We start from the raw sequence: 16,902 nt of genomic DNA on the forward strand, positions 1-16,902 counted from the left end.
AGCAGCATGTGGGAGCTGTTTGCTTGGGTGTTCCTGACCTGATCAGAGATGTATGAGGGCCCTTTGATGACTGAAAGTCTCAGTTCCCTGAGATAGTAAAGAATGAGAAATAATCATTGTTGTATTTTATCATTTTTAGAGGATCTGCTACGTACCATACACTATAGTGGATGCTTAATGTATGTTATCTCATTAGTAATCCTCAAAGAACATTTCTACAAAGTGGATAGAATTAGCATGGCCCTCATTTTACACAAGAGGAAGCTGAGGCTTGGGAGAGGCTGAATCCCTGTCCAGAGTCACACACTTGGCTGGCCAGTGGGAGCTGCAGCGCTGCCCACCCGGGACTTTCTGGAAAAGCCTGGGCTCCTGCCCTTCTCTGAACTTGCTTCTCAGATTCCTAGTGGTGCTAGGTGGGTCTCCTGAAGTTAGAACTTAGAATAAAATATAACTGTATCAGAAGGTGAAAGGGGGAAATGTTGGGTCAATTTTTACTTCTGATAGTATTCTTCAGTGGGGAAAAACACCATCCTCATCCTCATTAACCACATAACATTTTGAACACCGTCTACATTGAGCCCAGTTCTAACAGTCAATGCAATGATTGTGAATGCCTCTGCTTGCTACAGGGACATTAATCGAGAGACAAAGAAGGCATCATTTCAAACTTCCTTGGACACCTTTTTTAAGAGACCTGGGCCATCCAAACCATCCCCAAAAGCCCTTCTAAATTCTAAGAAGGCAAGCAAAATTATTGTTAATAAAATGTTTAATGTTTATTATGGCTAGCCTATTAGTTTTAGGCCAAATTTATGATATGATAAAAATTTGTGATTTTTTTTTTTTTTTTTTTTTAGCAGTACTTAAACATTACATTGGGATCCTGAACGATCTATCTGTAGTATATTTGGGATCTTAAAGTGTAATTTTACTACTTGAAACGTTTCTAGAATACTATGGTTATTTGTGATTTTGTTGTTTATTTCCTTTCACTTAGTTTTCTAGCATACTGTTTGGCATGTCCGGATTATAATGGGTCCTTTCTCAAGAAGTAGCCAAAAATATCACAGAGTCATCATTTCAGAAACAGAGCTGTGGAGGGCCTGTGCCCGGGATAGTTGGTGAAACTAGAGAAAAGCCTTGGGCACTGTAGAGCATCAAATATCAGGGGTTGTATGCATTTTTGTGCATCTTTTCCTAGGGAGTAAGTTTGAGGAGTCCATGGCTCGTTCCTTTGATGAATTTTTAGACTTAGCCTCTTTGGGAAAGCTGCCTAAATTTACTTGTTGTATCCTAGCTGGTAGGGAGTCAACTGTTTTGTGAAGAGAAAAGAGTTCCCAGTATGCTATCTAGTTGTCTGGGTGGCATTTCAGCATTTTTTTCCTTCTTGGCAAGAATTCATACCTGGGCTTCTGGAGGTCAGGGCCTGCCCAGTGGGGAACCTAATCTGAAAGCTGCATGACATAAAAGCAGCTCTAAGAAGGGTTGGGGACAGTTTTCTTAAGACCTCAGGGGACTGACTTACATAAGCACATTATTTGATTCACAAACCCTTGCTTGGATCATCATACATTGGTGTTTTGAGGAGTACAGTTTCCTGTTGCTGTAACCCTACTCTGTTCCCTGTCTGGCTCTGTGTTCCCAAAGGCTGCTCAGTGAAAGTAAATTAAGTGTGGGAACCTCATCTTTGATCAGGAAGATGAAGATTCTGTAAGGGCAGCCGTCAGCAACACTTTTTGCTAAAGGGCCCAATAATAGATCATTTAGGCTTTGTCAGCCATACAGTCTCTGTCACAATTACTCAGCTTCCCCATTGTAGCACAAAAGAAACCATACATAATGTATAAACAAATGAGTGTGGCTCTGTTTGAATAAAACTTGTTTTACAAAAACAGGCCGTGGTTTGGAATGGGCCAGCAGACAATCTTTTGCCAAGCCCTGCTTTAGAGCAAAGATTTTTCAAATCATTTGTAACTCCCTAGAATTACACAGATACCTCAAGTCCTGGAGACAAGGTTTTGTTTAATCTGCATTTCTTTCTAGGTCCCTGTGAATGTTGAAATAGCTTTCCCAAATAAAGCATCAAAGACTTTAAACACCAACATTTATTTTTTGCAACTTCTGTCTCTCACCCTCCCTTCCACTCTTAAAAATCAATGGAAAAATATCCTCAGGTGAGGATTGACCAAATATATATTATATATGGCTTTTTTTTCTTATTCTTTCAAGCCTTTTCTCTTGAGTCAGAACCATTAAAAGTTACATTTATGAAGCTATATAGCATATGCCCTCCGGGCTTATTGCCCCTATTCTAAAAGGCACCAGGCTTCATGTTTTGTGTTTGCTTGTGATAAGCTTGCACTCTCTCTTTTCCCTAAGAGGGTTGCTGTCCTGGTGCTGTCTCCTAACTTGCCTGTAATAATATCTCTGTCCTCCCAACCTCTTAACCCTTAATCAAAACTTAATAGATGTGGGGTTGAAGTACTAATACCAGTACATTGTACTTCATAACAGATGAAGATCTGAGTAAAATACCTGGAAATTTTCCTATTCAACAAAGTTTCAAGGTATGATAACGCCAAAAGAATTTTACATGGAAAAGTCTGGTAACAGTGTCAATCATTTCCCCAAAAATTCAAAAAGAAGAAGAGTGTAATGTTTCTTATTTCTGAAGTTTAAACTCCTTTTCCCTAGCCTGTATTGATTCCTGTCTTTCCAGAAAATATCTGCATCACTAAACTTTGTGCTTTATTCTGTTCTCTCGTGTTTCACATCTGTGTTCCCAAGTAGAAATGTCAAGCACCTTGAGATTTAGTTGATGGTTGGATGAGTTTTCTTCCATACTACTACCCCAGAGCTTTGAAGACTGCTTGATACCCAGCAAGTTCCTAGTGGGCTTTTGGTTACTCAAATATTTGAACTTTTGAACCAAATTTATCAAATTCTCTGATTTGTCTTGTACTATAAGAAGATCCAGTTTTAATAACTTTTTCAAATTCATATTTCTTAAGACTAATGCTGCCAAAAAAAAAAAAAAAAGACAGTTCTTTGAGAAGGGTAGATGTAGAAAGAAAGGACTAGTTGCAAATCTCTAGTGGCCTCTAATATAAAGATTGCAAAGGAGTTGAAATGTTTTCCTATGTACAAGGTTGAGTGGGTAGTACCTAATTAAATACGAGGCTAGACTTTTACCTCTTAGGAGATGGGTTTTGTTGCTTAGGTTCCTTTGGCTTAGGAACTGTGTTTTTTTAATCCTTCAGAAAAAGTTGGAATGTCTGAAAAGCCTGGATCTGTTTAACTGTGAGGTTACTAACCTGAATGACTACCGAGAGAGTGTCTTCAAGCTCTTGCCCCAGCTGACTTACCTGGATGGCTATGACCAAGAGGATCGAGAAGCTCCTGACTCAGATGCTGAGGTGGACGGTGTGGATGAAGAAGAGGATGATGAAGGTAATTGGACATTATTTCCATCAACCTAATTTCTGCCTTCCAGGGTCCTGATAAAGCTGCTGAATGTTCTTGCTGTTGAGAAAAAGAATTTATATGCATACATGTAGGCATTCCATTTAATTTGGAGTTACAACTTCTGTTTAATTTTACTAAGTGCTTGGGACATTGAAGCCTTTAAATGATTCCAAATAAAAATGGTTTGTTAGCTAATGTCTTGGATTTCGAGCCTAGAGATCATGGACTGCTCCATCCATTGAAGTACTTGTGATTTACAGTTTACTAAAGAGACCATCATTTCTGTCTTCCTCCTAGCTGTTCCCCTGCCTTGGTTACTGCTTACTTATCCTTACAAAACTCATCTTTGTCAACACTTCCAGGAAGACTCTCCTGATACCCTCGAGAGATTAGATTCTTGAACATGCTAGAACATCCCTTGCTACCCTCTTTCGTAGCACCTGTCTCTCTGCTATTCTTGTCCCTTCCAACTATGCTATGATTATTTTCTTGGGTCGGGCTTTTTTCTTTATTCAAAGGACCTAAAACTTCATAGGTACTTGGTATATGTTTGTTATATCCAAATATAAATAAAATAGGTTTCCTGCCTTTAATATATTACTAGGATCTAAGGTGATGATTTCAAAGTACTATGTGATAGGTTCCATTTTTTATTAATAAGGGAAATAATCTCTGGATATAACATGGATTTAGAAGATAGTTTTTATCATTGACATCTGACCAAGGTTTTTTACATCTAGTTAGCTTTTAGACTCATTATTTTTAAATATCTCTTTTCTTTAAAATAAAAAATACACAAGACAGAAATGATTAAGAAAAGCAGAGGAGGAAAAAACATCAGGCACCTTGGTGCCATTATTGGTGCTGTGCTCTGGAAGCATCTTTACCGTTTGATTTTGCAGGAGATTTGAGATAAGGCAAAGAGAGAGAGGATGGGATGTAAGACAAGCATGTCAAACTCATGGCTGCGAAGTTTGTAAGATGTCACAAAATAGGACATCTCACCTTGTTCCAAATATTTATGTCACTTGTTCCCCTCACCACAGGTTTTCAGTTATCCCTAAGAACCCTTTGTGCCTCCTGTGGTCTGTTGAGGTTCATTTTAAACAGGCTGAACGGCCACCTGTGAAAGAGCCTGTAAAGAAAACTTTTGGAGGGGTGGAGGGTTCCTGAGAACCACATCATGGTTTCTGTCCTCTTGGAGCTTACTACGAAGAAGAAAGTGTTAAATAATCACAAGTGAGCAAGGTGTGTGGTCATGGAGAAGAACCGGGTGCTTGTGTGAGAGTGCGATGGGATTCGGAGGTCTGGCTTATCTGCCCAAGGAAGTGATTTTTAATTGAGATTCAGAGGTTGAATCCGTGTTAGCCAAACAGAAGAGGGAAGAGTGTTGAGCGGCTAGGAGGCAGAATAGAGCACAGCAAGCTCTAGTACCAGAGAGGTAAATGCTTGGCTAGCATCCTCCACCAAATGGAGACGCGGTATGGAGATGCCTCGCACCTTGCCTCCGCAGCTTGTCACAGGTTTGTTAGTCGGCATCTCCCAAGCTCCCCATTTGGGCAGCTTTGTGGTGGTGCCCTTGCCTCAGAAGAATATTTTTGTTTCAATTTTTTGTAACTTTTTACTGTGGAAAATTTTAGACATAGACAAAGGTAGAAAAAATAGTAAAACATTCATGTTCCCATGACTGAGCTTTAATAGTTCTGGTTCATAGCTGATCATGTTTTATACATACACATCCCTACCCTCTTCCCCCTTCCTTACTTGGAGTCAAATGCCAGACACTGGATAAAGTGTTATAGTGTCCATCTAGTCTCCCAGGAATCCTGGCCTCCAGATGTTTTGGGATTCTGTAGGACAAAAGGACTGAGCTACAGCAGCTTGGGAGCAAGAGGGTAACTGTGGTTCACGGTTTCCCCTGATGTTGGTGTAGTCCAGCATTTGTCCTGTGGACCAACCCATAATTTCTCAACATCTAGCAGATGTACCCTCATGGGACATCAGGAGTATTTAATGAATTCCTTTTGGACTGTTTTCAGAAGGAGAAGATGAGGACGACGAGGAGGATGAGGATGGTGAGGAAGAAGAATTTGATGATGAAGAGGATGAAGATGAAGACGAAGATGTAGAAGGAGAAGAGGATGAAGATGAAGTCAGTGGGGAGGTCAGTGCAACTCTGCTTCCCTGCTTCCTATTTAAAATGATTAAAAGTATAGATTCCTTTTTAAGAAGAAAGGAAAGGAAGAGAAAAAAGGCTTTCTGAAGAAAATAATATACGTTTGAGTAGACTAATATCAGTCTGATTAATTTAGCTCTTATGAACCCACCCTCTTAATAAATACTAAATGGAATGCTTACTGAATGCTACAGGACACAGTTCTTGGCTCTGCAAGGTAAGTTTTAGCCCTTTAACTTTGGGAGGAAGCAGTGAGTTGAGTATTCATTCAGTAGGGTGAGAAAACTGGAAACATTGAGAACTGAAGGTATGTCTGTTCCTTTGTTGTATTGAAAGGAAGGGTATGTTTACCAAGTCTTGACTTGTTCTTGTATATTCAGCCTAATTCAGCAAATACACGCCTTCTGTGTTAAAAGAGCTAGGGATGCAAAGTTAAATAGGGATGTGGTCCTGCCCTGGCATGTATGGCTCACTTGGTTGAGCGTCATCTCATGTACCAAAAAGACCAGTTCGATTCCTGGTCAGAGCACATGTCTGGGTTGCGGATTCAATCTCCAGTAGAGGGGGTGTGAAGGAGGCAGCTGATCAATGTTTCTCTCCCACATCAATATTTCTCTCTCTCCAAAGTAATAACATTTTTTAAACATGGTCCTACCCTGCAAGAGCAGGTAGTCTAGTTTAATGGAACACCTAAGTAACACAATGTCAGTAAGGAGTTGAATGCCATAGAAGGACAGGAGAAAGGAGTGACTTAACTTTGACCCTGAAGGAGGTTTGTGAAAACAACAGGCCAGGAAAGTTAGATGTCACCAAAAACATGTTCTTTTTTTGTACAGAAGTAAGGCTGAGCATTTGTATAACCTCATAAGGTATTTAATGAAATTAAGTTCCTGAAGGGAACATTTTATAACGATGGTAATGTAGAAATCTTTGTCCAAACCTGCTTTGAAATTCAAGATTTAAAAATCATTTCTTGAATTATTCATTTAAACTTGTATACTAATTAAGTATGTCTGGTAAATGAAATGCTTACTTCTGAAAAGCAACTTTTTTTAAGTATGTTTTTATTGATTTTTAGAGAGAGGGGAAGGGAGGGGGATAGAGAGATAAGAAACATCACCCTTCTGCCTACTGGGGTTCGATCCTGCAACCTGGGCATGTGCCCTGGCCAGAAATCAAACCAGTGACCTCTTGGTACATGGGTCGATGCTCAACCACTGAGCCACATCAGCTGGGCAATTTTTAAAGAAAAATTTAAATTAAGTTTAAGTTTATTAAGAGAAATCCACGTATCTCAGTACATCAAAGTAGATAAAAACGTAAAAGTTTTCTCCTTGATGGATTGTTACATTTATTGGGAAATTTATACTTTTTGTACTTCTCAACTTGGCAGAATTAATCTAATAATGATAATTGCCATACTATTCTTTAGGAAGAAGAATTTGGACATGATGGAGAAGTTGATGAAGATGAAGACGATGAGGATGAGGATGAGGATGAAGGTGGGTGTGAAGCATGCATTTTGATCCTCAGCTAAAATCGGGGTTTGGGGCAGCTGTCCCATTAACTTAGAATTTATCACAACCACTGAGAAGAAAAAAATTGCCCTTTGCCCTGGTGGTCTTCACAGGCCCTTGTGTAGCCCGGTCGGTGTGTCTACACTGGTGTAGTTCACCTGCTCTATGTAGTAAGCGATTAAGACCGTCTCTCTGAGGGAAGGAGGCCCAGTTTTCAGTCCCCACACTTGAACTATGTTTTTAGAACCCTTCATTCAGATTATTGCCAGGCATAAGATTTCTGTGTTTTGAATTCTTTCATTTAAAAAAGTCTTAGTAATTGTGTCATAATTTTTGCAGAATATATACATATCACCTTTCCAATTTTATTAGTGTTAATTCCTTTCCACCTTAACCCAAACTAGTGAAATATCCATTTGTTAATTACTCATTGAAAGCACAGATTCTCGTGCATATATAGGTTTCAGAATACCAGGTGGTTTGCTGTGCTTTCCATTGGTTCAATTTTTTTTCCAGCATCTGTTCTCTGTGCCACGCACTGGACTAAATTTACAGTGATAGAAGAGCAATCCTTAGGACCTGGTTTCTGCCTTCCAGGAGCTTTATAGAACATAGTTTGACACAGATTTAGTTAATTTCATTTAATAGCCATGAATTTTTACTAGTTGAAAAAACAATGATATATAGGTCTCTGTCTCAAAAACCTGAGGCATCTAGAAATCTCTTTAGTTAATATCAACTCGCTACAATTTGAATCTTGCCATGTTCAAGGCTAAATACTCTATTATCTCCGTTAATCTTCAGAGTAACCCTCCAAGTTAGTGCCATTGTCCCCATTTTATAAACAAGGAAACAGGCTAACTAACTCCAAAGTCCCTGATGAGCAAATCTCTCATTGGACCAACAAGTGTAAGAAACATGTGGGAGACTGCACCTTAAAATTGAGAAAACTGGCTTAACTTCGTTGTGATTTGAGATGCTGCTGTGCATTTTGCCTTCTTGGTTCTGTGGTCACTATGCTTTTTAAAATTAATAGCTCTTAATTAACAACCTGCCTATCAGATTAACCTGGCATCTTTTTTTTATCATCTCAACCATCAAAGAATTCATTGTTTTTACCTTCGTTAGCAATAACTTAGGCAAAATGCCTTTCCAATTGTCTCAAAGTGAATTTTTGTTATTTTACAGAGGAGGAAGAAAGCGGGAAAGGTGAAAAGAGGAAGAGAGAAACAGATGATGAAGGAGAAGATGATTAAGAACCCAAATAATCTGCAAAAAAAAAAGAACTGTTCAGTATTGGTTGGACTGCTCATCATATGGATTTGGTAGCTGTTTAAAAAAAAAAAAAAAGGTAGCTGTGATACAAACCCCAGGACACCCACCCACCCAAAGAGCCAAAGAATAGTTCCTGTGACATTCCGCCTTCCTCCACTTAGTCCCTTTTGGAAATTCACCACCAAGCTTGGGGACTGCACCCCAACAGAATTGTAAGCGTTGTTAGGTTTTCATGTAAGACTCTTGCTGTAGCGTGGATAGCTGTGATTGGTGAGGCAACCAGCTGTGGCTACCAGTTACACCAAGACTGTAACAGCATTTTTACTTTCTGTACAACAAAGAAGCTTTGTAAATAAAATCTTAACATTTTGGGTCTGTTTTTTCATGCCTTTCTGTTCTTTTTAATGACATTTTTTTTACATTAGGACATTTTATGTGACAACTGCCAAAAAATATTTTTAAGAATTTCAGTGAAATAAACACGTTCCTCTTTGGTAAAGTCTAGTTGTATGCTTACATTTTTAAATTAGACTTTAACTGTAAGTTCATGTTTAAAACACACTAAAGAACTGGTTTCTTTGGCATTTTTATATTCGTGTTCATTGAAGGGAAATGTACAAGTGTGTAGGATCTTTTTGCATTTAAGTCCAATCCTCATTTTTGCTGACTGAGAGTAAATGAAGGGGACTTCAAAAATAATGTTTGAAATGCAGTGCTCTGGAGGCCCTGAAAGCAAGTCAAAATACTGTTAGGTGCACATAATAGTTGAATTAAGGAAGAGAGTATAGTATAAAGGAGAAGACCTTGCCCTGAGTCCCGGGAGATCTGAACTCTAGTTCTGACGCTGCTGCTGATTTCCTGGGCGACCTGTGTTGATCCCTGGATCACCTCCCAGTCTACAAATCGGAGGGGTGTGACCTAGTGGCTTCTGAAGTCCTGCCGCACTGATGGTCTGTGGCCCTCACTGACAGGAAGGTCTGAAGAAAACATGGGCTTTACACCAAGGCTGAAATGTAGGGTTTGACTGACAGGTGAACAGAAGGTGTGTTACCAAGACAGGCATGCTAAGGAGGAATGACGTGAAAAGCCTTGTGGAAGGGCAGGAGTGTAGGCACTGCCTGAGGTCAGTTCAGCTTTTCCAGACGATGGAAATGTTCTCTATTCTTACAGATCTTATAGGGATTTGGGGGAGAGGTAAGATATTCTGCAGTCTATTCAGTGGCTCAACCACTTCATGTGTGACTGCACTGCCAATATTTTTTAAGTGGAATATTTGAGGATTGTTTTAGCTATAAGCGACTAGAATGAGTGGGGATTTTTTGTGTGTAAAAGTAGTGTTAAAGATTGGAATTTATGGCCGAAACCAGTTTGGCTCAGTGGATGGAGCGTCAGCCTGCGGACTGAAAGGTCCCAGGTTCGATTCTGGTCAGGGGCATGTACCTGGGTTGCGGGCACATCCCCTAGGGATGTGCAGGAGGCAGCTGATCGATGTTTCTCTTTCATCGATGTTTCTAACTCTCTATCTCTCTCCCTTCCTCTCTGTAAAAAATCAATAAAATATATTTTTAAAAAACAAACAAACAAAAAAAAAGATTGGAATTTATGTCTAGAAAAAGTTACATAGTATCACTGGAACCCCCAAAATACCTATTTTAAAATTTGAAGTCACTAGTTTTTAGAGTTTGCATTTTGCAAAGGAAATTAAAGAAAATTGGGTTGATTTCTGGTTTAGCAAATACTACTTTATTTTACTCAACCACAGGCCTTATCTGCTATTTGGCAAACCTTCAATTCATTATAAAGCATTTTCTTCTGTAGCCTAAGTGTCCTTAGGTTTTGCAGATGATGTCACATAGAAAATGTAACTTTGGGTGGTTATTTTCCTTGCTTTTTCAAATTTACAAAACTTTCCAGTATCTACCAAGAACCGAGGATATGCCAGGGTTGGGCAAGAAGGAGGGATGTTGGGTTAGAGACAAGCCAGCCCTTAGGTGCTCAGAGCAGAGAAGAGGAAACATGGGGATGATATTTACTGGGTCAGAACAAGAGTCCAATTAAGTGTTAGCTCAGGCTGGAAAGGTGGCTTCCAGGTAGGATTGCAGGAAGGAAACTGCTTGAGCTGTACATGCAAATATGTGTAGAATTTAGAAATAGGAATGGAGGAAAGAGGGAGAAGCATGATGAGCAGAAGTAGGGATTACCGAGTACATGCAAGTTTGGAGAATGAGAATGAAAAGAGGAATGGCAGGTGAGGTGGAGTAGTAATTTGGGACCTTATCCTAGAGAAGGCCAAACCTTTTTATGCATTCACTTTGTTTTGTTTTAAATGATTTTATTTCAGAGAGGGAGAGAGAAACAGCAATGATGAGAGAGAATCAATTTGCTGCCTCCTGCTTGCTCCCTACTGGGAATAGAGCCCACAAGCAGGGCATGTGCCCCAATGAGGAATTTTGTAAAACGTCAACTTGGCCTACTACATATGGCCAGCAAGTGTGTCTAGGGAATTATCAAGCCACATTTTCATTTCTACCATGTTTTTCTTTTAAATTTAGGTTTCCCAGAAGCCTGTGGCATTCTGACCTCTGGGAGGTCCTTGAGGCTCAGCTATTCTGGATGAAAGTCAAATTTTAAATTCTTAAGAAGCAGCAAACTTTTTGGTAATGAGTTCACAGAACAGACCGTATTTCTGGAGTTGCCTCCCATCTGAAGGAGACCTTCATTGAGCGGGTTGGCCTCCAGCTTTTGCAGCAAATATTTGAGCCATAAAATATCTGAGCAGGTTGGGAGCTGTGATGGGCTAGTCCTGACTTGGTCCTTTGTGGTCAGTAGAGGCATCTCTTTCACACATAACCCTGCCCCCAGCTAGAGCAACTGCTCTGTCCCTGTGACATTTTCCACCAGCCCTTACCTATTATCCTATCTAATAAAAGAGAAACCTGGTAATTGGCGTACGACCGCTACCCTTCCCATTGGCTAATCAGGGCAATATGCAAATTAACTGCCAGCCAAGATGGCGGCCGGCAGCTTAAACTGAACATGAGGCTTGCTTGCTTCAATGACGGAGTAAACCAACGTTCCCCACCTGCCTTGCCGGCCTCTGAGCCTGCAGTTTGAAACAGTTACAAATATAGAAGCTAAACAAAACCCCAGGAACCAGCTTTCAGGGAGCTGGGATCTCAGAGCTGGAGTTGATACAGAGTTTCGATTATAGAACCTAAACAAACCAGATACCTGCTTTCAGCAGCAGAAGCCTCAGAGCTGGAGCCTCAGAGCTAAAGCTGGCCCAGAATTAAAAAAAAAAAAAAAAAAAGGAGCAGTTGGGAGCTTCAGTCACCTGCCAGCCTGAAAACAGCCCCTCACCCAGACTGGCCAGGCACCCCAGTGGGGACCCCCACCCTGAAGGATGTGTGACCAGCAGCAAACAGCCATCATCCCCTCATCCAGGCTGGCCAGGCACCCCAGTGGGGACCCCCACCCTGATCCAGGACACCCTTCAGGGCAAACCAGCCAGCCCCACCCATGCACCAGGCCTCTATTCTATATAGTAAATGGGTAATATGCCTCCCAGCACCGGGATCAGCAGAGCCTCGAGGCCTCCCAGCACCGGGATCAGCGTGACAGGGGGCAGCGCCCAAACCCCCTGATTGCCGTGCGGCTCTGTGTGTGACGGGGGGCGCGGCCACAACCTCCCTATTGGCCCTGCTTTGTTCCGGACATGGGAAAGCGCCCCAACCCCCGGATCATCGGCCCTGCTCTGTGCCTGATAGTGGGGAGCTCCCCAACCCCCTGATCGCCCTGCGGCTCTGTGTGTGACAGGGTGTGGCGCCCCAATCCCCCCACCCCACAGGCCCTGCTCTGTGTGTGACGGGGTAGAGCCATAACCTCCCCATCGGCCCTGCCCTGAGTGTGAGAGTGGCGGTGCCCCAACCCACTGATCGGCCCTGCTCTGTGGGTGATAGAGGGTGGCACCCCAACCCCCTGATCGGGCCGCTCTGTGTGTGACAGGGGGCGGTGCCCCAACTCCCCTATCGGCCCTACTCTGAGTGACACGGAGGAGCTCCCCAACCCCCTGATGGGCCCTGCTCTGTACGTGACGGGGGGGGGGGGAGCTCCCCAAACCCCTGATCGACCCTGCTCTGTGCGTGACAGGGGGCAGCGCCCCAACCCCCTGATTGGCCCTGCTCTGTGTGTGACGGGGTGGCGCCGCAACCTCCCCATCAACCCTGCCTTGAGTGTGACAGGGGGCGGTGCCCCAACCCCCCAATCGGCCCTACCCTGAGCGTGACTGAGGGTGGCATCACAACCTCCCAATCCGCCCTGCTCTGTGCATGACAGGGGGCAGCGCCCCAACTCCCCAATCAGCCCTGCTCTGAGCCCAACCAGGGGCTGCACCTAGGGATTAGGCCTGCCCTCTGCCACCCGGGAGCAGGCCTAAGCCAGCAGGTTGTTATCTCCCGAGGGGTCCCAGACTGAGAGAGGGCACAGGCCGGGCTGAGGGACCCGCACCCTCCCCCCCCGAGTGCACAAATTTAATAGTGTAATAATAAAAGCCTTGGAACCATTGCTCATTGTAGGGATGGAGAAGCTGAGGCACTGGAGAGGGACAACTGCTGGCTCACCTGGTGAAGTAGTGAAGTAGTTCCCCTAGGTGGGAAACGATGTGGCCCTGTTTTCAACTTTGTGCTCTTACTTTGAATTCACTCCTACAGGAATCCAGGACCCGAGGAGTGACTGGCATTTCTCATGGAAATGCAAACATCTTGTGTAAGAGGCTAGTCCCCCACCCCCATCACCAGGATTCCTACCTTACACGTGGGCATAGCACAGCAGAGTCACTCCTTGGTTATTTCTGGCATTTCTACTGGGGTACACTACCCTACAACCAGCGAAAGGCGAGGCAGAACCACAGAGGTTCTACCCTTAGGCTATGACCTTCCCTCTTCTCCAGCCCTGTCAAGTTGTGCTGACATCGATTTTAATAAGGCTGTTGATACCACTGTGTTGACAGTTTGAAAAGGGAGTCAAGTTACCAGCCTACTTAGGCTCCGGCCAGCCAAACAGTTGCTCTGTAGGAAAACCACCAAGATTACAGCAAGTGTAGAAGTTCTCCCCAGAGCCAATTAGGTCAGCTTCATAATCTCTGAGCATGTACTTTATAACTTGTCCCCGCAGTGCTGGGGAGGGCACAGGGAAAAGAAAATGACCCTAAGGGTGACTCTGATCAAGGGGCTTGGCCCCAGGCCAGGAGGGGTTTGGTGTGTGTTTGTGTGTGTGTTCACCTTCCCACCCCAGCCCCGAGAAAGCAAGAGTTGTGAAGGAGACTTCAAACAGAATCCAAAGCCCTGTTTGAGCCCCAGCCTGGCTACTAGCTGGATGTGACCTTTCCGAGTCACTTTTCCTTCTGTGAGCCTTCATTTCCTCAACTAAAAACACCGGGCCCAAGCTAAGTGAGCTGCAGCTCTGATCCAGTTGTATAAATCTGAATGGGGGACACTCCAAGTCCTAACCAGCATCAGGGATGCTGGTAGTTATTTGGGCTGTCACTCCCAGTTACCCCAGCACCTCCCAAGGAACAGGTAAGGGTTTGGGCTGGTGGGAAACGTCAGCTGTGCTTTGGGCTCAATACAGTAGAACGGTTGACCTGTCGCAGGAAACCAGAGAGGAGACGGTGACAGTTATCAGGAAAAAGCTGAACGAGGGCTGCACCCCAGGACTGACAGGGAATGAGGTGTTTTCCAAAAACTGCAGTAGGAATCCTAGAATAGGTTTTACTGCTCACACTGGTCAGTCTGGTAGTAGCATTAGTCTCGCTGTAGCAGGAGCAGGATGTGTATCAGCCATGAGGGGCACTTCCGCTTCAAGTCAGGAAGGGAGCAGATGGCCATTTAAGAGGATTCTTTTTTAATCCTCAAACTACCCGACCCCCCACCTTTGTGAATAATACACTATAATCCCCATTTTAGAAATGTGGGAACTGAGGGGTTTAGAGGTGAAGTGCCTTACTCAAAGTCCTGCAAATGGTGGGCCTGGCCTGGATTCCCACCCAGCTCTGCCTGAGTCCCAAGTTCCGCTCTTTGCCCAGTGTGCCTCCTTATGCCCTCTGGCTCCTGGCTGCAGACCGCTGAGGAAGCTGTTTCTTCCTCCTCAGTCTAGAGCCAGTGGTCAGCAAACCGCGGCTCGTGAGCCACATGCGGCTCTTTGGCCCCTTGAGCGTGGCTCTTCCACAAAATACCACGTGCGGGCGCGCATGTACAGTGCGATTGAAACTTCGCGGCCCATGCGCAGAAGTCGGTATTTTGTGGAAGAGCCACACTGAAGGAGCCAAAGAACCGCATGTGACTCATGAGCCGCAGTTTGCCGACCCCTGGTCTAGACTAACAAGAGCCTGTTTCCAGAGGTTTAGGACAGAGAGAACAAAGCTTTCTGAGTTGGAACTGTGAGATGCTTAGGGGTTGAGCAAACAGGACTCTACAAATACTGACATCTACCACTCAGGTTGGGGAGCTTGGGTGGATCAATACCTCGCTTCCTCAGAAATTTTCCAGAAAGCTGACTTTAGGGAACAGTTATGTTCCCCTAAGAGGCTGAATGTGCCTGGGGGAACATGAAGTCAGTTATGCCTCACTCTTCATTGTCACCTTTTCCTTTCTGCACTCGCTCATTCAGAAAATGTTCATTGGTACCAACTAAGTTAAGAAATCCTGTGGTTGGTATGCAGGATACAATAGGAAACAGTCCAGACCTGCTCTCAAGGAGCTCCTGGCCAGTAGGACAGTCATAACACAAGGCTCTAAGCAACATAAAAGGCAGAGGCCTTGCCCTAGCCCGTTTGGCTCAGTGGATAGAGCGTCGGCCTGCAGACTCAAGGGTCCCAGGTTCGATTCCGGTCAAGGGCATGTACCTTGGTTGCAGGCACATCCCCAGTAGGGGGTGTGCAGGAGGCAGCTGATCGATGATTCTCTCTCATCGATGTTTCTAACTCTCTATCCCTCTCACTTCCTCTCTGTAAAAAATCAATAAAATATATTTAAAAAAAAAAAAAAAGGCAGAGGCCTGGTCTGTCTTGTTCATCGTGTTGCTAGGGCTTTGCTCTGGGTTTAGTGCTGAGTAGGTGCTCCAGATGGTTCCTGACTCAGAGGAGCTCACAGCCTAGAGGGAACTATGGCAGTTACCATACAGGGTAATAACTGGCTGAGGAGGAAGGTCCTATGGCAGCCTAGAAAAGGTTGTTGGAGAGATCAGAGGAAGTGGCTTTGAGGCTGAAGGACCTGCAGACGATGGCCAAGCCTGGCTCCGTATGGCAGAGGTAGAGGAGTGGGGAGTGTGCAGGCCCTGGGAACAGCCTGTGCCAAAGCCTGGAGGTGAGAGGGGTAAACCTAGAGAGGTTAAGTTGGGCTTGGTAAACCATCCTAAGGATTTTAAACTTTATCCTTAGGATGACGGCAAGCCAGTGATTCATTATCCAAGCAGCAAAAGCAACAGAAAGCAACAGAAATTTTAAAAAGAACAAGAGAGGAATGAAAACTGCATCCTTTCCTCATTACAGTAAAGTACAGTAGTACTACTTGAATATGCTGAAAGCTGTCATTTAATCACATAGAACATCAGCCTAACTTGCTCTTGTGGGATAACTACTTTAAAACATAATCTCTCCTTTTCCCCCTTTAAATTAATTTCCACTTATTTATAAACTAAGCAAAACCATAATGACTTCTTTAGCCCAAAGTGACTGAGTTATGTTATTGTTGGATTTCATTTTCTCTGCAACCAGGGTGTGTTGATCAGCCTCAGCCAGGTGTGAACGGCCATTTAGATTTGAAAGACATGCAGCACATGTCACAGCCAAGCACACGCCCAGGTCACACATGAATGAAGTCTGCTGCAATCTCCTTCTTTCCTCTGCTTCCTCATGGCCTCCGAACATGCACCTCAGAACCCCTCAACTCCAAGACCCCTCTCCTCCAGGAGCCAGTTTTTCATGTTTTTAATAACTGACTCTCCCAAGAAAAGGTTTATTTTCACCCTTTTATCTCCTCCCCTCCCCCTAGCCACCAGATATGCTGTGAACAGTGGCCCCCTTCCTCCCAAGTCCTCACGTTCTTGCTCCTCATTCTCTGGACTACTCTGGGCCTTTGACTCTGTGAGTCCGTCCCCCCCCCCCCCCCCCCAGGACCCAGTGTCGCCTGCTTCTGGTCCCGTTCTCCATTCCTTCCAGGGCAGCCGCACAGGGCTCACCCCTCCACACCGCCCACCCCCGTGCACACGCTCCTTCAGCAGTCAGCCTAACCCACCCGTGGTCTTCCCACTCAGGACGGCCACGGATCTCTCTCTCCCTCCAGGACCTCTACTCCGAGCTTCAGACCTGCCTTCCTCCTGCCTGGTGGGCAGTTTCACCTGCATCTTTACATCCATGTGTCCAAAACCTGCCCTTCTCATCTTCCACCCTCCTCGCCTTCCTGTTACCATTGA

The 16,902-nt window shown here is 44.1% G+C and overlaps 1 protein-coding gene across 1 annotated transcript in view; it reads left to right on the forward strand.

The window, feature by feature from the left end:
• ANP32B (acidic nuclear phosphoprotein 32 family member B) overlaps positions 1-8,808 on the forward strand; it is a 28,017-nt gene extending 19,209 nt beyond the window's left edge. Inside the window, exons 4-7 of the mRNA XM_081102987.1 lie at positions 3,261-3,450; positions 5,505-5,629; positions 7,074-7,143; positions 8,347-8,808. Of these exons, the coding sequence (XP_080959113.1) occupies positions 3,261-3,450; positions 5,505-5,629; positions 7,074-7,143; positions 8,347-8,414 (453 nt within the window). The 3' untranslated portion in view covers positions 8,415-8,808. The remainder of the gene's footprint in view (positions 1-3,260; positions 3,451-5,504; positions 5,630-7,073; positions 7,144-8,346) is intronic.
• The last annotated feature ends 8,094 nt before the right edge of the window (positions 8,809-16,902 follow it).

The sequence above is a fragment of the Myotis nattereri genome (assembly GCF_964212035.1).
Source record: "Myotis nattereri genome assembly, chromosome: 12".
Taxonomy (NCBI): Eukaryota; Metazoa; Chordata; class Mammalia; order Chiroptera; family Vespertilionidae; genus Myotis; species Myotis nattereri.